General features: G+C 35.3%; 1 protein-coding gene across 1 annotated transcript in view; it reads left to right on the top strand.

Annotated features, from left to right (window-relative positions):
• LOC121732087 overlaps window positions 1-23,366 on the top strand; it is a 103,772-nt gene that overhangs the window by 51,306 nt on the left and 29,100 nt on the right. Inside the window, exon 3 of the mRNA XM_042121877.1 lies at window positions 14,543-14,679. Coding sequence (XP_041977811.1) covers window positions 14,543-14,679 — 137 coding nt within the window. The remainder of the gene's footprint in view (window positions 1-14,542; window positions 14,680-23,366) is intronic.

The raw sequence follows: 23,366 nt of genomic DNA on the forward strand, positions 1-23,366 counted from the left end.
CGTTCCTCGCAGGAAAGGAGCACACCTTATTTCATGTGATAACTTAAAACTCCTATATAACGAGCAAGTAAGGAGTGTATACCGCTGCAGCAGTACTGATTAAATTAATTATATTTGAATCGAATTTAATTATTTTTTCATTGTTAACGCTGTTAAAACTATTTTTTATTTCTTTAAATACATAACTAACTTAAAGCCTTTTGTGCGTAAAACAAATATGCAGTCGAGACTCATACTGTTCTTGCAAAGTTACAAACATAAAAATATTTTCTTTTATTTAAATAATAAAATCTTTTATCTAATAAAGTATTATATTATTATTACATTATTTTTCAGTTTTTAGGTTTCCCTGCAAAAAGGACCCTATAATTAATAAGTCTTCGCTGTCTGTCCGTCGCCCACCCGTATGTCACCAGGCTAGATCTCGAGAACTGCAATAGCTAGATAGTTGCAATTTTCACAAATTATGGATTTCTTGTGTCGTTATAAAAGCTAATAGTCCAATGAAAATAAAATAAATTATTAATGGGGGGCCTCATACAACAAACACGATTTTTTCTCTCTTTTTTGCTCTATATCCATAATGATAACAGTAAAGTTTTTGAAAATTTCAGAAAATACTCAATAGTATTTTAACTTTATTAATTACTAATAAAAATTAAATAAACTTATTATTTAAGGGGGGCTCCCATACAAATTTACGGTACAGAACCCTATGTACGCCAGTCCGACTCGAACTTGGCCGGTTTCATAATTTTTCCTTTCATTGTGAATAAAGACCTATTCGAGTACCAAATTTCAAGGTTCTAAGTCTGCTAGAAGAACCTTAGAATTTTGATGATCTGTCAGTCAGTGAGTGACAAAATGTAGTAACTTTGACCATCCGTAACTATTAAACTATTTATCGAAATTTCATGTCATTTGGAGGTTAAGCTAGTTTTAATACTTGCTCCTAGTGACCGAAATTCTAAATCCCTAGCTTTGTTAACATCGAAGATAAAGGGGGTGTGAAATAGCCACAAACCGCTTCGAGAAAAGTATGGTACGGCCGTGCCTTTGCTAAAAAGCTTGGCTAGGGCACTGCCGTGCCCCCAGATACTTCTAGCTTTTTATACTGTGCCATAAGGCTCTACCTTAATTAAAATAGCTTTCGACTAAAAGATTGATTAATAAAATTAGCACTTTAATCCTGGCATAATCGAGATATTCAGGCGGAGTATGAATAAGAAATTCTATCTCGAGATTATAACATTCTCTAGAAAATGAAATTATATTATTTCCCGGCGAGTTTGCGGTTTCACGAGGAAAAGGAGAGGCTAAAGAAATGGAGAACACAGAATTAATATTTCATTTTTCTTCGGTGATAGCGTCATCATCACCTGTGGGCTGTGAAGATATTTCATCATCATCATACAATCAACAGGATCAGTGTGAAGTGCAACATAAAATATCGCCCTTACCTAGTTATACTTTCATAGGTCGAACGTTTTCGTCAACCAATAATTAATGACAAATCTAATTGGCGACATTCAACTTTCACATAAAAGTGGGAGAGCCATGCTTCGGCACGAATGGCCGGCCCCTCGACCGGAGAAATACCACGTTCTCACAGAAAACCGGCGTGAAACAGCGCTTGCGCTGTGTTTCGCCGAGTGAGTGAGTTTACCGGAGGCCCAATCCCCTACCCTATTCCCTTCCCTACCCTCCCCTATTCCCTTTCCCATCCATCGCTATCCTCCTCTATTACCCTATTCCCTCTTAAAAGGCCGGCAACGCACCTGCAGCTCTTCTGATCCTGCGAGTGTCCATGGGCGACGGAAGTTGCTTTCCATCAGGTGACCCGTTTGCTCGTTTGCCCCCTTATTTCATAAAAAAAAATCATTTAATTATGACATTCAAAATATAAAATCCTTATGTCATACAATTTAATCGATCTTGCTCGCCGCATCGCTGATCCAGTGACCATTTATGTCTAAATGTGTAAACTATGTATATATGTACAATAATAATTATTAATTAGTATGTAAATTATTATATGTTTAGCTTTGTCACAACAAGTTCACTTGGCTGATGTAATTAGCTAACTAGGACTAACGGGCTAAATGCTTACATAATTGCATTGATCGAGACAAATCTGTAATCTGTGATGAATGGATACAGATAATACTGACTCCTACATCAATATCATCTAACAGAACCCAAGTTTAGCTTGCCCGTTAGCTGCATGAGACCAAATCAAAGGACTTTGTGATTGGTTACCAGTTACCACTGTGATTTTGTGTGTACTTTTATGATTGTGCTATATTAAATTGACTTTACATTTGAAAACAACTGCATATTCACATTATAATTATGATGTACTTCCAATAGTTTTGTTTAAAATTGTGTTTAAAATTAATTTTTATTCAAAATAATGTTATTTTGAAAAACAAATGGCCCCTATAAACTACAAACCTTAAATTGACGAACCCAGTCTAAGAAAACTAAGCCCAAGACATAAGTAGCTCAAATAACTCTAGAAAGAAAAAAACTAAGTGCAACTTTACAGAGAGCTTAAGAAAGTTTATAGCTCGGGCCAAAATATTTTCGTTACCTTCCCTTTTAGCGGCGGCGTAATGTTTTCAAGAAGTTTGAGAGTGAGGTCAGCAGAAATTTGGGCTTTTATGCGCCCTAAATTCTGCTCGCTCAAGCGTCGAAAATAGTTTCATGTAGGGCCCGTACTTAGGGCGGTTTACAAGGTCGTTACTCATGTTACCTACATATCGTTCACATCTTTACAAATTAGTGCTGGTTATGCGGAAATTTTAGAATAAGTTTGCGTTTTCTTTTTTTCATCCTTTAAAAGTAGTAGTAGTAGTAGTAGTAGTACTACTCGGATGTAGTCTAGAAATATACTCGTATTAAACATAAACACAATGTTACTTCACACTTGTATATTATGCCTAAGATTGCAGTTTTCAAATTAAATGTTATATTAACATTTGGACTTCGTCATTCTGCCACGCTCAGTGATAGTGACATATAAAATAAAATAAATAAATAAAATGGCCTTTATTGCTGTGTTTACTAACTACACTACATAAAATATAATACTTACTAAATTCATTTATATACTATTTTTTTTAACATACACTTATTACTATATTTTAAATTATAAATTAATGTTTTTCTTTCTCCCAACAGCTTGTCTTTCGACAAAGGCCTCCTCTAAGGCTTTCCATTCATCTCTGTCTTTTGCTATGCGTAGCCATCCTGGTCCAGCTACTTCCTTCATCCTGGTCCAGCTACTTCCTTGATAGTGACATAATATTAATAAATTAATTATTTGCTTCTCGACATTCGTTTGCGAGATTTTGTTGAGTCCTGAAATAATGACGCATCGAATAAAACTCGTCGAAATAAGCCCATGTAAAAGTTTGACGTGTTTAAGATACGACAAAGATGGGATAATCTACAAAGTTTGAAACGACTCGGAGTTTTGCTCCGAAAGTACGCGTTGAGGGGATTTAATGCCTTGGACATAAGTACCTACCAGATTTATTTAAACTTGCTACTAGATTCCATAAATTTTATTAAACGTACCTTTACCTAGGTCAAATGTTTTATAGAACTCTATTCTCTTCAAAAACGTATTAATTTTTAATCGATTTAAAAAAATGAAAGCATACCTAATAATTTTTAAACACAAGAAATTGGGTTTCATGACTATATAATATATTTTTTCTTCAAAAGTGATAAGCATACTGTTATCATGCTATACCAAAAGTACAAGAGTTCCACTGTGTAACTCTTGTACTTTTGGTTTGTTTTTTTTTTCAAAACCAACCTTAGTGTTTCATTTTTTTCATAAGGCTTCGTGACACCAAAAGTAAAAACGCGTCGTCTTAATGTTTTATTTACAGAAATTCGTGCACATCTCGAATATTTAAGTCGAAAAGACAGATCGTGACCGGCGTGGGGGAACAGCGGCCTTAAATATTCAGCCTGCCAGGCTTTATTAGGCCGAAGTCCTGTTGTTTCAGGCCGAGTACCCACATTCGGGAGTGCTAGGCACACTAGATAAAACACACCTACTGTTAAATCAAATCTAGATATTCGGATTCGAGTAAATACATGTGTGCAGTTTTATAATGGTATCTTGCCGTGATTTTTCTTTCCAATCAGAAAGACGGGCGAACTACGATCAGGTTTCAATTATATTGTAACCAGAGCAAAGGCAAACGAGCAAGAACCCCAAAAAGAATTTTCCGTGAAACATCATTAAATATCAATAAATAAACACTTAAAAGCCGGTAATCGAAATGCTCGGGAGTAATATTAATAATTTATCAAATCTATCATCTCCGTAAATTTAACGAAATCCGCCCATTCATTGCTGAATGATTGCTGTGAATAAAAATATCCATTAACACCGAAATTGAAAAACTCCCAATACAAATTGATACATTTTTATATTCCAGGTGCTTTCATATAATTTTGATGAGGGTATAAGTTCTGAGAAAATAATTATTGAATAATTTCTGCCTTGCCTAAGATCATTAAGTTATACCAGTAGTAGTCATTAGTCAAACTAAGATATTACATTTTTACCGAATCAAGGGATCTACGAATCAAGGGATTTGGAAAAATATACGAAACCCTTTTGTCTAAAGATAGCGTTTTTTGATCCGCAACCGAATCCGCAATAAAACCGCTGAGATAAGAACAACCGGGATCTGTGAAGATTGAAATCTGTTCTATCCCATCATTATCATATTAAGTATTAAGAAGTGCTAGAATGTTTTTTTTTTTTTGCTCGTTAAGTTTTTCGACCTTTATTCTAATTAGTACTTGACAGTTTAGTCAATAATTAGATTCATAAATAGGCATTTCCATAATTATTTATTGTACGTACATAAAATAAAAAAGTCTATCTGCATAATATTATGACATGAGTATGAGTCGAGAAAATGAAACATAGGCTGGATTTATATGCATCCGCCAAAACGCGTGGTTTGGCGGCTAAACCGCGAGATCACAAGCAATTGTATGTAAATGAAGCCTCTATATAAATAAATCGTTACATACTATAATTGCTAGTGGTCTGGCGTTGTACCATTTTCAGTCAGATTCATCATATCATATCAGCCTATAGTCGTCCACTGCTGGACATAGGCCTCTCTCAATGAACGCCAAGATGACCGACCAGATTAATAAAAGTCAATTTTCATTATTTTTGTTTCAATATCCCAGATCGACCATCTTCTCGAAACGTATGTTGCCCCCTAGCCGAAATCACACACATGACACAGCACATACCTACTAAATAGCGGCCAAACCGCGCGTTCGCGCTGCCGCATATAAATCTACCTCACAACTTTATACGTTTTTTGTTCAACAATTATTGCTTGACCTATTTACCGTCTTTGTTAGATTACAGCTCGCAGTCATATCAGGATCTTATAACAAGTTAACCGATTGCGGGAAAACCAAGTTTTGAATAGTCTACTTTTAATATACACTACGAAGTAGGCCACAGAGCTGGTAATCGAGCAGACGTATAAAATAATCAAGTGATTGTAACCACAGAAGAGATTTCCGATAGAAGATTGATTTTTGGTTGAAACCGGTATGAACTATGGATGGAGGTTGAAGAAAAAGTCGCAATCGCCGAATTCTTAGCGGAAGTGGCCAAAGCTAAAGTTTCTATCGAATACGAACCATTTAATTATTAATTATTTTATATTATAAATGAGAATGAGCATTAAAAGATAATACGAGCGAGTTCTTAACAACAGACCGGCATAATAATAAATCTCTCTCAAGTGCAGTAATTTTTTACTTCGCAGCACAGGGAGTTTGAAAACTGGAATATTTTGCAGTAATTTATATAGTTTGCGAAATCTTTGCGAGTTGCGAGTTCGGGGAAGTTGGTGTATAAACGTAGCTTCCGTTTGAAACTGTTTCAAACTTTTAGTTGAAAACATTTCACAAAAGATGAGAGTTATTAAGGTAATGGGGACATACTATCGAGTCTCGATAATACATGAGCAAAATACACGAGATTCTTGTTTATTACACTCTACGATAAGTCCCTCTATGGTTAGATCATAATATTATCATTGCAATATTACGTAATTGTCAGAAAACACGCAACGCAACTGATCACGTATTTTCATATAATCATTGCATTTAATTTTATATTTGAGCAAAACTTCGTATCGCCTAAAAAAATGAAACTAATTAAACTTTGTACAATTTTTACACACAATCAACGCCTAATATAAGCATAAACTCGGGTGAATTCAAACTAAATGTGAACGCAATTCTCCTGGAATTTCATTACAAACTGAACTCAAACGAAAAGCGCAAAAAGCGTCGCCCGAAATGCATCAACTCCCACCCGTGGCGAAGTGGCACAAACGCCGAATATCCCATTCCCACACCCACTCCCACTGTCGAAGTGTACATTATTGCAATCAGAGAGAAAGCTTCTAAAATCGTGCTTTTGTATGCTCTCGGACACGGTATTGGAACCAGTAGGCTGGGTTTTGTTTTAGTGTATTCCTATTGAATTGTTTTCAATGTAAGTTTTCAATGTATTTGACTTTAGTTAAATTGTATTAGGCACTTTCTTTTTTTTCACATTTTATTTGAGATAAGTACCTACAGGGAGCTTACTTTTAGATATTATGTGTACTTAGATATTAGTCATATCGAACCTAAGTATTAAATTACTGACGCAGAGGTATTTTTCTTAATCATCAATCAATCGTTTAAGGATCTTGGCAGACTTTTTACAACGAAATACCTGGATTTTAATTTCACCGTCTAGTCTTAGAAATATGTTCAAAAGATAGCAATTGCGTTCCGTAATCAGATTCAAAAAGATAATTGATGTTGGTTCTTATATACCTCGTTCATTTTCACAGACCGAAATTTCCAACATCTAATCTTTTTGCTTCCTAAGGGTCAATGACCGCAATGCGACGCGTAGATGCATTTCTAAATTTGTATGGATTTTAGTTGCGTGAGACGATATGCAAGTCTGTCAATTCAATATTTTAGAAATGCATATTATCTACGTGTCGCGTTGCGGTTTGAATTGTCCCTAATAATTAACGAAGTAAAAGACATATTATTTTGGTTACGATAAATTAAAAATATATTTTCTACTTCCCTGTGATTCATTAGTTCCTTTTCAGATCTACCTCAAAAATCCCTCTTTACAGAGCTACTCAAACAATCGCTAATCAAACCTTTCCAATCATTCAACACTGTGTAAAAATAGTTGAAATAATTTGTAGAGCGCGGTCACGCCAAATTTTGCTCCACAAATTCCGCTGAATGCTCGCAGTATTTACAAATTGGTCCCAGTTCGAGTTGAATAGATAACAGCATACGAGTGCCACCGCAGGCTTCGGGTACTATGTAAAATTGTGTTCGATGAACCTCACTCAACTCACCCGCGTGGCTTTGCCCGCGAACCAAAAGTATGACCTTTAAAAAAACTAAAAGTTACTATAGTATTGCTAAACATTACACTCCGGACAAACGTTTAAAATAAAAGGTTTATGTAGGGTAAATATTTGTATAATGTGTGTTTCTGTGAAAGTAAATAAATAAAAATAAAAAAAATATTAGCGATCATAAGCCTCCGTAATAAACATAATAAATATTTAGTCTTAAATTGAAAATCCGTTGCGTAGTTTAAAAAATCTAAGCATACCTACGTGCGTAGGGCGAGGCAGTCGGAAGCAACTTAGCGTTTTATACTTGTATTATGTTATGATTTATGAACATGCAGACACTATAATATAAAATATATATTAGTTATTACTAAAAAGGTATTTTGGTGTGTTTTAAATTTTACAGGTTTTTCAGAATTTCAATGCAAATGAAACTTATGTAACCCGAATCGTTTAGTTCTTTTGGGAATGTTTTTTGTGAAGCGGAATGAAACTAAATATTTTATTCATGCTCGCATAACCTTAAACGTTTTTAGTTGACCGAGAGTAATCAAATGTAAACTGGGTCGCAGATTTAGCGAGATAAAATTTTCATTAACTTTCAGAGTAATTAAAGCCGTATTCTGTTGATCCGGCTGAATGGCGGAATTGCCGGAAATGGCGGAATTGGCGGAATCAATGGCGGCGATTGCGACGTGACGCAGCACGAGGCCGCGGTAATGAGTCTGCCGAACGTGCATACGCAGCCCCGTCTCTTATTACCGGATTTTAAACGGTTACTAATGTGAAAGAGTTTTTCTGTGTTAGATTAAGGTAATGGTAAATATTGATAAACTTTTTTAGTTAATCCTAATATTTTAAAGGATTAAAATACTACTATTATGTTGATTCATAGAAATCAATACAGTATTACACATACGAACGTATAGCATCCTACTATTTAAAGTCAGTTAAAAATAACGCTTTTAACACCTATTTTAAAATACACGATTTTAATACCAGAAGAATAGATTTATGTTATGTAAGTATTAACTATTGAGCCAAGAAAGTCCGAATAGGGCGATTCCATTATCGCGGGTGCAACATTTTGACGCACTTAAAGCGTCCTACTGACAAAATAAAACACATTTATTAATAAATTATCTTTTGAAGGGATACATTTTAACTACTTCAATCATAAATTGTAAATGAAAACTAACATTAAATCTAAGAAAAGCCACAAAACATGTTTGAAGTACTATCGCGGGTGCAACCAAATTGGTCCTCTATTAAGAACTCGGACGAGTTCATTTGAGAATACTGCTAATTGTGCAACTTTTAGTAATTTATTAACCCATACTTCAAAAGTGTATAAGGCAAAGAAATGATTTAACTAGAGACAATTAATTTAAGTAATTAGTATTAGGAATTATTAACAATTTTCACGATCGCGGGTGCAACATCAGAATATCGCGGGCGCAACGAGTCTAAAGAAATTGAATTTATTCATAAGTCTGCGACTAATTTCTACATTTTTGATATGCAATACATAATATTATTAGTAAATTGTAATAATACTGTTTAAAATTTTATTATTTGTTAACTATCAGTCATTTATCGATCTGAGAAAAGAAATCATCTAAATCACTAAAAGCAATTAAATAATGTAACTTAAGCAAACCTTTTTTGATGTATTGTTATAAAACCGACCTACAGCACACCTTTGATTGAAATTTATATTTATAATTTAAAAGAATAGGGGAGAATTATAAGTAAAAATATTTTTTTTTTCAAAGAAAATTATTAAATATTTATGATTTTTCCTGTCGTTTGCAGCATTTCTTCTAAAATATTTAAAAATAAAAGAATTTAATCCTCATTTTAAAACATCTATCAAGTAATACATGAAATATTTCGAAAAATATAAAACACGATGTGACTCTATTCAAATTTTTATAAATCTTGTAATTACATGTAAAGTATTAATAACAAATATAATCTAACGTTATTGTTTACCTTAATAATATTAAATAAGACGAAAATCACTACAATAGTCAAAACATAATTTGTTGCATTTCCAATTGTACTGCTTCAATCGCGGGCGCAACCACTTTAAAGGTTCTGTTTTTTTATTAAAAATAATAAAATAGTTTGTTCCAATGATTAATTCTAATTTCCCTCACATTTCTCCTTACTTTCACAAAGTTTTAAATTATTAACAACATATTTTAGCGAGAAAACTAAACTTTTGTACCTTTTTTATCGCGGGTGCAACCATGGCAATTTTCCTTTAATAATGTTTGAAAACTATTTCAAAATTGTTGTTTTTTTTTGCACCGAAATAGAAACTTATGTTATACAGTCAATATTATGTAATGAAATTCAACTTCGAGATAGTGATTTAGAGTAAAAACGATCATGTGTGGCATAAGCAGTTTTTCTCGCGCCGGTAGATAATATCACTTCAAAAGGCTCTAAATTATTCAAATTACAATTTTTACTCATAAAAGTTCTTTTGCTAGTAAATATACATCTTTTTATTTATAATTCAATAAAAAAATGTAACAAATGCTATACTTTAAAAATTGGTGTTGAGGGTTGTCTCTAGCGGAATCGCCCAATAGTTAGTACGAGTGCTCAGTCAAAAAGGATGCTGATATAGTTTCAATAGCGAGGTTAGATGTCGAATCCTGTACATTTTCAATATCTAACTTCGCCATCGAAACTAGCTAATGCAATTTGACATAGCACTCGGAACTTTAACGATTCTTCATGTTCTGATTCGTCATTCTTGGAAATCTATTGTTATTCTGGTCGAATTCGACCATAGGTTAAACTAATAATTAGGTTAGATAGTTATAGTAAATGTTAAAATATTTTCTCAATTATTATTAAATCAAAGAGATTTAAAGAAACGAGTTCACAACAGTAACTGAACATTTCGAGCTCATATTCTTGGGTATTTAGCGATGGCGTTCACTTGTACTTCTGAGGACGTTATATAAAGTCCTTAGGCACGTGGAGAAAGGTACACGAGCGCTGCGAGATAAGACGCTGTACGTCAGAATAAAGATCCTTTGAGAACCTCATTCATCTTGCTTCCTTGTTCACTCGGCGTAGGGTTGAATAACGCTGAAATTACATGCAGAAATCTCAAAATTGTCACGCAAAATATACATGCAATTTGTTGTTAAAGATCGTTGTTGTAATATGATTTAAAATACATACAAACATGTTATTGGTTGGATTAATTACAGTAATATTATAAGTTTGTAATACATTTTATTACGTTACGTTACTTAAATATTTCCAAAATTAGTGTCTGCCAACTATTATCTAAACTTTTGATCAAGTCATGAGGGCGTTTTAAACTGGAGCAGCCCTAGTTAGGGGTGATTTTATAATTAAGGCCTTGTGACGCAGCGATAAGACAAAGTATCGACATCCATTAATGTCTTCCCCGACCTAATCAGCCGTACCGTGATCGACCTTTATCTTCTTCCCTATTTTCAGGATCGTGTATTGTCTCAAAAGATCTTCCGGCGAGCGATCAGCAGGAACGTATTTTTATAAGTTTTACATTTCACGACGAACATCAAAAGAAAGAAAAATATTTGTCGTAGAATGTCGACAGTATGTGAAACTTGAGGGGTATTTTCTTTGTTCTTATTTAGTACATAAACATACATATTTATCGCTTCGGCAATCACGTAAAGAGCTCTGTGGGCGAAGTTCGCTCCGATGCTACGAGTTCCAGCTCAAACTTCGCCAGAGACGTTTGCTATGTAGGTCCGAGCGTAGCACTACTAGCTACTTTTTTGTTAGAAAGCGATCTAACATGGCGTCCTGCAGTTTGTAAAAATAAATTCAAGCTTTACAGTCTTTCAACACATTTAATATAATATCAATTGAATATCATTGAGCATGTTTAGTTAATTAATTGAATACAAACGACTTACCTATTCTAGCTATTAAATATTATGATACCAAAATGCAAATATATATTTATCATTAGTTACGTTGTTTTAATACTTATCTTGAAACAAATTTAAATACCTTGCTATAATTCACTTTGTAGTTGAAATTAAATAATTTGGCACTTCGACAGCTGAGCACCAACTTAGCTCCCTCCTCGCAGCTAAAGTACTTGTCGCAGTCTTCATCCTCCAAATTCGTGTCGAGTTTTTTCGTGCAATCTTCAGGTTGTAAGTTAATTTCCGTGGTCGGCGCGGGAGCGGTCGTCGATCGTTCCGTTGTTGATGTTGGCTCAGCCGTAGTCTGTTCGTCAGTTGTTTCTTCGTTTGTTGTCGGTTGAACTGGTGAAGATTCTGTTGTTTTATCTTCAGTAGTAGTCTGTTCGTCGGTTGTTTCTTCGCTTGTTGAATCAGTTGTTGTCGGTTTAACTGGTGAAGATTCCGTTGTTTTATCTTCAGTAGTTGTTGAAACTGTTGTAGTAGCGGAATCCGTTGGAGTTGAAACTTCAGTCGTAGTTGGAACGGGAGCAGTCGAACTCGTAGCTTTGTCGCATTGCACGGCGTGCGCCCAATTACATACTTGTTTGTCTACATCGAAGAGTGTATTTTCCGGGCAGGGCATGGAAATGGCGAATCCATTGCTGCAGCTGTAGTATCGTCCGCAGTCCTCCTCGTCCCTCAGCAGGAGATGGACGCTGTAGTCGCTCGGACATCCGTTGGGCAGGAATTGTCCATACGAGATATGCACGAAAAGTAGCAGCAGTATTAATTTCATTGTATTTATTCGCGGTTCTAGCGGTTAATGACCAAATATTTAAAGAGCTCCGAGATAACGATCTACTGATTAGGATCAAAAATATAAAACGTCATTATTACGATTCCGATAATTCAGCGAAATCAAAAGTAAATAAGATTGTAGCAATATTAATTACGACTTTCACGGAAAGATAGCGGGCAGACATGTTATACCTTTTAGTATGCAAGTCGGGTGCGTCGAGATAAATGCGAAAGAAAACAATTTATAATATTCATGTTAGCAATTACGGTCGCCGGCGTATTTAAATATTTTCCCCATTTATATTCTTTTCGCATACTATTACAATAGAAAGGAAAATTCAGCCCGGGGAACGGCCGGTTCCTCTAAATTTTCGGGAAAACTCCTTAATGACAGGCATTATTCTCCGAGCGTGATCGTATATCAAAAATAATGACTCACACTTAGCGGAAACAAGAAAGAAACTCAAATAAGGAAAAAAATAAAGGAAATCTGTTACTTTAAAGACGACCGTCTCCGATAACTTCATAATATTTTCGCATCGATATGAAATAAGGATGTTTAGTTCCAAAAAAGAAACAAGACATTTCAGAATATAGATTCTGAAATGACTTCCTCAACCCCAAATAAAATAAATGATACTTTGTCATTTTTCATAGTTCATACTGTGTACACCAAAATACTCAAGTAATATATTTTATAGTCATATAAAATCATAAAATGTACTCCCCTAGAGAGCTTTCTAGAAAGCATTTTCGTGTTGAAAATTTAACATAAACAACACCTACTCATAACAAATCCTTATTGGTATTTTATGACAACACCATCGCATAGATAAATAAACTGGTACTACCATTACAGGGGTAAAACGGTGTTTTATAGAGTTAAAATCATGGAAAACTTTACGGGCTACGTGCTTGCGAATCGTAGTAGTAAAAATACTGGATCAAAAACACTGCCTTTCCCTGTACGCTCAGTTTTAATTAACTTTGTTACCTACATATTGAAGTTTCGACATTTAAAATATGGGTTTGAAAGCATTTTTCGAATGGATTTTGATATGGTAACATTATTATTTCAAAGTAGCAATTTCTACAAGCTACAAAATGTTTTAAGCGACGTCATGCCACCATTTAGCTCTTGACTCTGAGGTCGTCGGTTCGATTCCCATATTGGAAGCATGTTATTTCCAAGTTTCGTTAGGATGGCGCAGGTTAATCGTCATTGTCTGACCTGAAGTAAGATGATCCATACATCGGATGGACATATAAAAAGTCGTTTCTGCGTCTGATCTCTCGCCAGTCGTGTAAGTAGGTTATGAGAGTGAAGAAACAGAGAGCGCTCTTGTGCACTGCGCACACTCTTGGGCACTTTAAAATTACTCCAGCGTAAGTGTAACTAGCCTTGTCCCAATGTAGCCGACCACTGGCACCGTCACCAAAACCGGTACGGGGGTTATTATTTATTATTATTATATTGTTTTTACACAGGCTACTGAACGATCTGAACTGAATCCAAAGTGATCCTAAGCAAGCTTAAAACCCTATAGTATAGGTAAAGTGTGTACCCCATTCTTGTTTGGTTCAATTTACGGCTTCACTGTTCTATTTTCTTTTTAATTCCCAGCGGAATTTGAGGGGTGTAATAACTTATAAGTTTGGCGTAACTAACTAGATATCGTCTCTTGCAAGCTACAAGCCGATTTTTAAATAGTGCTTTTGTAAACGTGATCAAGAATGCAGTTCATTTTAGTTGTCATTTATCATCATCACAGTTCGGGAGTTGAATTATTATGTTCGTTGTGGCCTACGAATAAGAGTAACCATGTCAAAAAATGGGGTGTACGAAATGCTCACCTCTTCACGCACTTTCGCACACTTTAACACATTACGTTAGTTGTCAATTTATCATACTCGGGTTGTCGTACTATAATTTTTGTTCCCTGCTACGTGCTCACGACAGTACCTAACTAGAGCCATATTTGAGTTATCCAACGTACGAGATCCTACTCTACTGTCTTTTTTTATGAAATAAGGGGCAAACGAGCAAACGGGTCACCTGATGGAAAGCAGCTTCCGTCGCCCATGGACACTCGCAGCATCAGAAGAGCTGCAGGTGCGTTGCCGGCCTTTTAAGAGGGAAAAGGGTAATAAGGGAGGGTAGGGATGGGAAGGGAAGGGAAGGGAATAGGGGAGGGTAGGGAAGGGAAGAGGGTAGGGGATTGGGCCTCCGGCAAACTCACTCACTCGGCGAAACACAGCGCAAGCGCTGTTTCACGCCGGTTTTTTGTATTACAAGCTGCTACACAGGTTGCAGGTTCATTATGTTTATTGTTTATGTCATACTTATGGACTTTTCTATTGCAGGGTGCAACAAAACGTACTACGGTGACATCGGTCGGACGTACGAGATGGAACTGCACCGGCCGCGCGAGGATCTGGTGCCCTACGTGTGCCTCCTCACCGTCACAGCAGCCGGGGGCATACACGGAGACCTGGTGCAGGTATGTTGTCAATCAATAAATCAACGTTGGCTAGTGATATCCGATTGCAGGAAAGAGGGGTAATGATGTCGGTATGTCGACCTTAGCGCGCTGTGTGAGTGTTACCTCTAAAAGGATCTTCTACCATGCCTGCTTAGGCCTGCATGGGTATAATGCGTGGCGGCCGAAAAGGAAGATCTTCCGACCGAGCGAGGTGGTATGCTCGGAGCCCACGTGATACATTTCAGCAGTCGTATATATACCGATTACCGACACACTTAGAAAACTTCGATAGCGCGATGCAGGAATGTTAGGCGAATTATTAGTACCGCCACAGGCCAATTTTAAAGGATGAGATATTCGTAAATTTTTAATTGTCGTAACATGATGAATCAGGTGACTGAGAATCGAACCTATATCGTCCGGATTCGAAAATCAGCCCCTAAAGCATTAAATTACGGATTCGTTAACACCGATTTGTAGTACCTAATGAAAATATATTATTATAAGTGCAATATTAGAATATGAGATATATCATTATAAGCTCTTATACTCATGAGTGTTGCTAATCTGTTTAAATGTACACAAAGAGCGAGGCGCTCAGCTCAAGAGCGACATAATTTCAATTGCTGAGATGGAATTCGTATGTTATTGGAGTAATTATTATGTAATCAGTACAAAGTACCCTATAAATTCAATAGTACCTACTTATAGGTACTTATAATTATCTGTTGAAGTAATTGGCAGCTCCATCGGCAAGGGCCTCGCTTTTAAATAGGAATCGTCACTAATATTTATGTATCGTTAAATCTATGCTTTATGTAGGGAAATCGTCGCAAAATTTTATAAAATTTTCATTCCATGATATCGCAAATACTGTTTGAGTATTGGTTCTTAGGCTACCATATTTATATTATATAATACTAGCGACCCGCCCCGGCGTCGCACGGGTATAAAATATATAGCCACTGAATTATTAAAATCGATAGCCTATGATTCTTCACGTAGTCTATTTCTTGTCTGTGCCAAATAACATAAAAATTGCTCCAATAGTTCGCGAGATAAGTCCTTTCAAATAATTTCCCACGTTTTTCGACATTCTTCTATTAGTCTTAGTATGATAAAATATAGCCTATAGCCTTCCTCAATAAATGGGCTTTCTAACACTGAAAGAATTTTTCGAATCGGACCAGTTGTTCCTGAGATTAGCACGTTCAAGTTAGCCCTTTCAAATAATTTTCCCCGTTTGTTCCACATTTTCCTCTATTTCTTCGCTCCTATTAGTCTTAGCGTGATAAAATATAGCCTATAGCCTTCCTCGATAAATAGGCATCTAACACTGAAAGAATCATCAAAATCCGTTGCGTAGTTTTAAAGATTAAAGGGAAAAAAGCGACTTTGTTTTATAATAAGTATAGATAAAAGCAGTTAAAGATGTAACTACAACGTCAAAATAAAATCTAACTCACAGCCCCTTAGAAGAAATTCTTAATCATTTTCGTACAAAATGTACAACAATCCAGACTATACGCGCGTATTTTTCCATACTTTCATAAATGTAGTGTCAAATCTATCCAATATTTACTCACAAAACTGAGTCGAAAGTACACCGATTTTCTTATTTTTCATTCACACATACAATCTGTCTCACGGAGTGCACTCGGAGGAAATAATATTCGTCCACGTAGACCTGGAGGCTGGATCACATTGTCTCCTGTTACAAAAGCGAAGTAACAAACCTTTTTAACCCTAAAACCCCTGCAATCTCGCTCTCTTTTCACCTCGCCGAATTCTTTGTTGTGGGAAATGTATTTTGTGAGTGTTTTCGCGTATGGTCCACACGAGTGTCGTGTCATAGTGATTTTAAAAATCATTATTGAAGTAAAAATAATGATTTTAAAAATTAAAATGAAAACAATAGTCAATAAATTGGGCTTATTTGTCTAGAGCTCCGGACAATATACCAAAGAATATTGAGTTTATTTAATAAGCTATAAGTGCCCAATCTACGCGCTACGCTTACTAACTTTCTTTAAGTACAATATATAAAATATGTATGTTATTTTTAAGGTATTTATTATATAACGAGCTTTTGCCCGAGGCTTCGCTCGCGTTAAGAAGTATTATTATATACAAACTTTCATCCCCTATTTGAACCCCTTGGGGTTTTATCAAAATCCTTTCTTAGCGGATGCTTATATTATATGATGATATATATATATATAGATTAATATGTAAAGTATGTTAGATTTAAGGTATTTGTTTTATGGGCCTCTGATGCCCGAAATAAATGATTTAATTTGATTTGATTAAAATGTTTGCCGCTAAACCAATGCTCTGCTCTCTGCTCTCTATGAAATTACGCTGCCGAAATACCGCAACGTGATTTTGGCATCATCATATTCAATTATTTGTATTATTGTAACTTCAACGTTGAATTAAACAAAGAATGAATGTAAAATATAAAAAAAAAACTGTATTTAAAAGACATAAATAAATAAATCAATCAATTAGTAATCAATTAATGTTTTAAGTGCATTCAAGTTTCTAATTCCATGACGATATTTAGAGATCCTTATCGTAAAATAATTAATCTAATCAGATCATCAGTATATTTTAAAGTACAGTATATTATCATAAAAAAATATATACTATTTCATGGTGGAGGCAGTTCGTCATCAATTTGTTATGCGGCCCTCTGTATTAGCATGCATATTATATAAGTCTATTGTTGTTCATTGCCTGTGCGTGGTTAAGCTAGAAAGCCTTATAATCTATGGCTGACGAGCACTGAAATTAATTATCCAGGAATATACAAATACAAATACAAATACAAATAATTTATTTTCCAGAAAAATACAATATTATACAACTTCAGATTAAGACAAATCCCCACACTAGGCATAGCCTGTCCTGTGGGGCCAGTAGGAACATTTTCGAGAAATTTATAACTTTTACACTTAATAACTATATTAAAACGTTTACAACAAAAGATTAGAGGTAAGTTAGGAGTGCGAGTGTGTGTGTGTGTGTGTGTGTGTGTGTGCGCGTGTGTGTGTGTGTAACGTATTAAGATCTTATACAGTAACCTTTAGTATGTTTTCAGCTTCTTTGTAAGAAGTACTGAGAAGCATTTTTGTAATTATTTCTTTAGATTTGCGTAGAGGGAACCTTTCTAGTTGGCATAATTTGATTAACTTATTGTAGATAAACGGGAATAGAAAGGGCGCGAAGCGCTGGGCAAAGGAAGTTTTGACAGTGCTACCAGGTAATCTAAAGTCTCTCTTTTTAATTAAGGTGACATGTTGTGTAGATCCAAGTACTGATTTGTGGACAGCAAGCGCTACCTTCAATATGTATAGTTTACGAATGCTTAAAATCTGATAGTCACGGTATATGGCAGTGGTGGAGTATCTACGACGTTTGTGTAGTCCTACCTTGAGTATGGCCCTCTGTGCTCTTTCAGCGGAGATTAGGGTGGTCGAGGATATACCTCCCCAAACAAGTATACAGTAGTTGATTATCGATTGGCACAATGCTAGATAAATCATTTTGAGCATACGAAAATCAACTGAGTTACGGATGTTTTTTATTATTGGAATTATTTTCCTAATGCGAGAGCACAACAAACTAACGTGTTGCTTGAAAGACAGTTTTTCGTCTAAAATTATGCCTAGATATTTTATATGATGTGATCTTTGTATTTGAGGACAGTCGCAGCAGACAGGCTTCGCTGCTAGGCAAGAGTGGTTATGCACCTTTAAGGTAGTTAAGGATGTTGAGTCTGAAGCAGATGTTTTATGGAAAAACATGAATTTTGTTTTAGTTGTGTTTAGAGTTAATAAGTTGGCACTTAGCCAGTTCGTGACGAGTGACATTCCACCTTCCGCCTCGCGACAAACTACTTTCTCTGATGGACCGTGAAAAATGAGAGCAGTGTCATCCGCGTAGGAGTAGACTTCACAAGACAAGGGCAGAAAGGCAATATCGTTCATATAAATAAGAAAGAGAGTCGGTCCAAGAATACTGCCCTGTGGAACGCCGTAGGAGATTGATCTAGCAGCACTCAGTTTGTCACCTATTTTAATGCACTGTTGTCGTTCCGTCAAGTAGCTGGTATATGAGAACTGTCAGCAAAAAGTGTCCATAAGAATGATAATAAAACCGCAGTACAATTGATGCAGAACAAACGATTTCGGTCAGCGAACAGAAGCAGGTGACCTGTTTCCATCCAGCCATTGTGCGGGGCTCAAAACTGTTTGTGTAACGATCTAATTCCAATGTGATTAGGTTAAGGATAATCTATACTTAATATATAATATTAAGTATAGATACTTAATTATAATAAATGCGAAAGTATCTCTGTCTGTCTGTCTGTCTGTCTCGCTTTCACGCCAAAACTACTGAACCGATTGTAATGAAATTTTGTACACAGATAGTCTAAAGCCTGAGAAAGGACATAGGCTACTTTTTAACTGGAAAAAGGGGTTGTAAGGGGGTGAAAATGCGTAAATTTGGTCAAATTAAGTTAGTTCCAAAAACTCAAAACAGGTGGCGCCAAGAGTCCCCTAGATCGCGCTATTGCTTGCTCATGCGTATTTCTATAAGAGGTGGTACCATGTTGAGTTAATATTTCGATTCTTTCGATTGTTATAGTATGTTATTAAATAACTCACGTACCAACATAGATATCAGAAACAGTCTACCAATAATAATTACTAAATAGTTTATGGGTGTTGGGCAAAGCTGCTAAGTTGTGTAATGCAGCTAAGTTGTGTAACGCTACATAAGCTTGGTATAAAAAAGTTTAATTTAAAAAAAAAACATATTATGTGCACACTACACGGCTGTTTTGGGTATTTTGATTTAAGGGGTACCAGGGTTTCGAAAAAGCTTTTGACACCAATTTTATTGACACCGCGCGCTATAAACTGAAGTCCACGCGGACGAAGTCGCGGGCAACAGCTAGTCATCTATACATATTATAAAACAAAGTCGCTTTTTTCCCTCATGTCCCTTTGTTCCCTTTAATCTTTAAAACTACGCAACGGATTTTGATGATTCTTTCAGTGTTAGATAGCCCATTTATCGAGGAAGGCTATAGGCTATATTTTATCACGCTAAGACTAATAGGAGCGAAGAAATGGAGGAAAATGTGGAAAAAACGGGAAAAATTATTTGAAAGGGCTAACATGAACGCGCTAATCTCAGGAACTACTGGTCCGATTTGAAAAATTATTTCAGTGTTAGATAGCCCATTTATTAAGGAAGCCTATAGGCTAAATTTTATCACGCTGAGAATGTGGAAAAATTATGCTATTTGGCACAGATAAGAAGTAGACCACGGGATCATAGGCTATCGATCTTAATCATTCTTTCAGTGACTATATATTTTATACCCGTGCGACGCCGGGGGCGGGTCGCTAGTTAGTAATAATATATAAAAGATTTTTCATAAACGAGGAATAGGAGAATAACATTAAGTACTTATAGTTCATTTGTTTCAACTTTAACTAGCATTTAGTTAAATTAGCAAGATACTATGTGATTAATTAATTACAATTTAGAGCTATATTTTGTATGCATTAGGGAAATAAATGACGTTATGTCTAAATAACAGTCACAGTCACGTCATTTATTCATATATCTGATAGTATGATAGCATGATGCACTGTTAAACAGTGCATCATACCATCTAGATAATTTGAGTTATCGAGTTATGCAAACTCTGTTACCAATGTTACGTTGATGATAAATGCAAATAGCTTTGTTACAATAATGATCCAAAGGTGGCTTTCCGATCCACGCGGCACGCGACCGCGGCGACCGACGAGAATTCAAATAAAATGAGACTTTACGAACTAGTTACTTTGTTGCGGCAGGTTCTATTGTACCCGCAACTCTGCCTTAAGGGTCCCACACATAAACAGTCCGTCTGCAGGCTCTGGACGGCAGGCTGCCTGACGGTCATTGACCGTCGACACAAAATCTACAACATCGTCAGGGGAATTACTGTGAGTCTGTGATCTTTTCCAATTAACTGCCAGGCAGCGGTCTGCCGGCGAACTGTTAATGTGTGGGGCCCTTTAAGCGAGCAGTGGAGCACCATGGGGTTTCAGTTATCCCCGATCCCCGATGTAAGATAAAAAAAGGGCTATATATAGATTTTATTTTGACCGACATCGGTCTGGCGTAGAACAAAATAAACCCTATAGTGGTCATTTTAGGGGCATAATATTATTTTAGCCTTGGTCGGTCGCCGCGTTGATCGGAACATCGCCTTACGTTCGCGAGTGATAAATGCAAATAACTTCCCTGGAATAATGTTCTAACTCATAGTTCGGAATTGGACTGCCGGGGGCTGTCATTATTCCAAATCTAATGCATCGAAATTTGGTTATATCGGCTGGGTTGAGTAATGTGTTTATACACTCGTATGTTATTAATGGAAAAGTTTGTTTGGATGTTTGGTTAACGAACGTTGAATGTGAAACTGTTTGGATGAAATTCCATTTTAGTTATAAAAATAATTATCTAATTTCCTTGAGTGTGCAATAAAAATACAAACATTGAAAGCTCACAAATTTCTTAAAATTTTCATAACGAGCTCTTTGCTCCTCGCATTAACGCCGCGAAGTTTTCAAATTGGAAAAACCAAATATTTTCTTCAAAGGCAATTTTAAATTTTGAGCACTTGTTGAGGAAGGAACTTTTTCAATAAGTGCACCTTCCTTTGCTTTGACTTTGATATTGACTTGGCTTAATACCCCGCCGCCGGTAAGACGTTTGATGAACGTTCAGATTTCTTAGGCTCACGATTACAGTAAGTATTAATTAAATTAAACATTATAATATTACTATTTATTGATAATGAATAACTTCTAACGTAGTTTCACTTTAGTTTCTACTTCAGATAATTAATTCTTTGGTGTTTTTTTTTATTATAAAATTGGGGCCGTCTATGGACTGTTCGTCCATATCCTTTTTTTGTTATTTTATTATTTAGATTTTTCGCACCAAGGATAATTGTGGTCCACCAAGCCATGGACACTTTTTTTTAAATAAATAAATAATATATATATATATATATATATATATATATATATATATATATATATATATATATATATATATATATATATATATATATATATATATATATATATATATATATATATATAATAATCATAACAATAATAATAAAACATTTATTCATGAACTTTGGACATTACACCACACTACAGTTAAAATGATGTCGACATGGCAATACTAAACAGTAGTCTAATATGAACTGTAACTAGCCTAACTAAGAATGAACAAAAAATAAAAATAAGAAAAGTAGCAAGTAACAAATATTTCAATTATAACTTAGCAAGCAAGAGTGTTATGGGATAACCACAGTCCCTGATATTCTGTGGATCCAAAATGTCAGACGCAAAACAGACCACCCAAGACTACAGTGTCGCAATTTAAAAATAAATTATGCAAAATGTTGCAGATAATAATAATATAAAAGCATACTTATGTAATATAATAAATAAAATATATAAAAAGAACTAAAATCTTAAATCACATACGGCATGCAATAATTTATGTGAGGTAACTTACGTTATACGTATCATAAAAAACAATAAGTACTGTATAAACTGTGATCTCTTACCGTAGAGGTAGTTCGGTGTACAATGTTAACTTCGCCACCATGCAACGTGAGGCGTGACTCTTCCAAATTGGATTTTTGTAAATATTTCAATTTTCAACGCTCCGACGCCATGTTAAACGAATTCGCACTCAACTGTTAAGAGGATACCACACCGCCCTTTTTTCCATACAAACGTTGTCCCCTGTTTCCTCCCTAGATAATGCTAGTAGAGTTATAATTTTTTTCCTGAATATCTACGGCCACTAATACAATGTCCCTATGTTTTCTTTTTTTTCATAATTTAATTATTAAATAAGATATGAACGTTCAAAAACCCAAAAAAATGGCCAGATTTTCCACTGTGTTCGAACGTCCAGAAAACAGATTTGGCTAGACTATACAAAAAAAAGCAAAACATAGGAACACAGCTCAAGCCTTTTTTTAATCTTTAATGAAAAAAGTACTTAAATCGGTTAAGTTTTGGAGAAGGAATCAGGGGACAACGAATCGTTGATTTTCTGGATTTTCTGCAGTTGTCTCTATCGCGTTCTGCGGTATAGGCTTGAGGTAAGGGAGACAGCTATAGATATTACACGTACTTTTTTTTCATTTGTCTAGCCGCTGTTGTATCCTCTTAACGCCGATTATTTTGCCAACAGCTGTAAATTATGATCGTTTTTAGTAAGGTTTAAAATAAGTAGGTTAAGTAAATAAAATAAAAATAAAAACAACACAATTTCTGTTTCATTATTAAAGTTTTGCATAAATTCTTCTTTATAAATTATAATATCCATATTTAATATTATAAATAAATGCGGAAGTGTGTCTGACTGTCTATTATTACTTTTTCACGCTTAAACCCGTGAACCGATTTTAATAAAATTTGGTATGGTGATTCCATTGAGATGAAAAACAAAATTTTCAGCGTAATAATATTAGATATTCATTGGCCCTTAATAACATAATCTTTTTAATTTTCTCATATTTATTTTGCCCCTAATAAGCTGCATAAAAATCTCAACAATTTTTGCGCAGTTTTCAGCTTTATATGATCACCGCAGCATTCTGA

The sequence above is a fragment of the Aricia agestis genome, chromosome 11 (genome assembly GCF_905147365.1).
Source record: "Aricia agestis chromosome 11, ilAriAges1.1, whole genome shotgun sequence".
Taxonomy (NCBI): domain Eukaryota; kingdom Metazoa; phylum Arthropoda; class Insecta; order Lepidoptera; family Lycaenidae; genus Aricia; species Aricia agestis.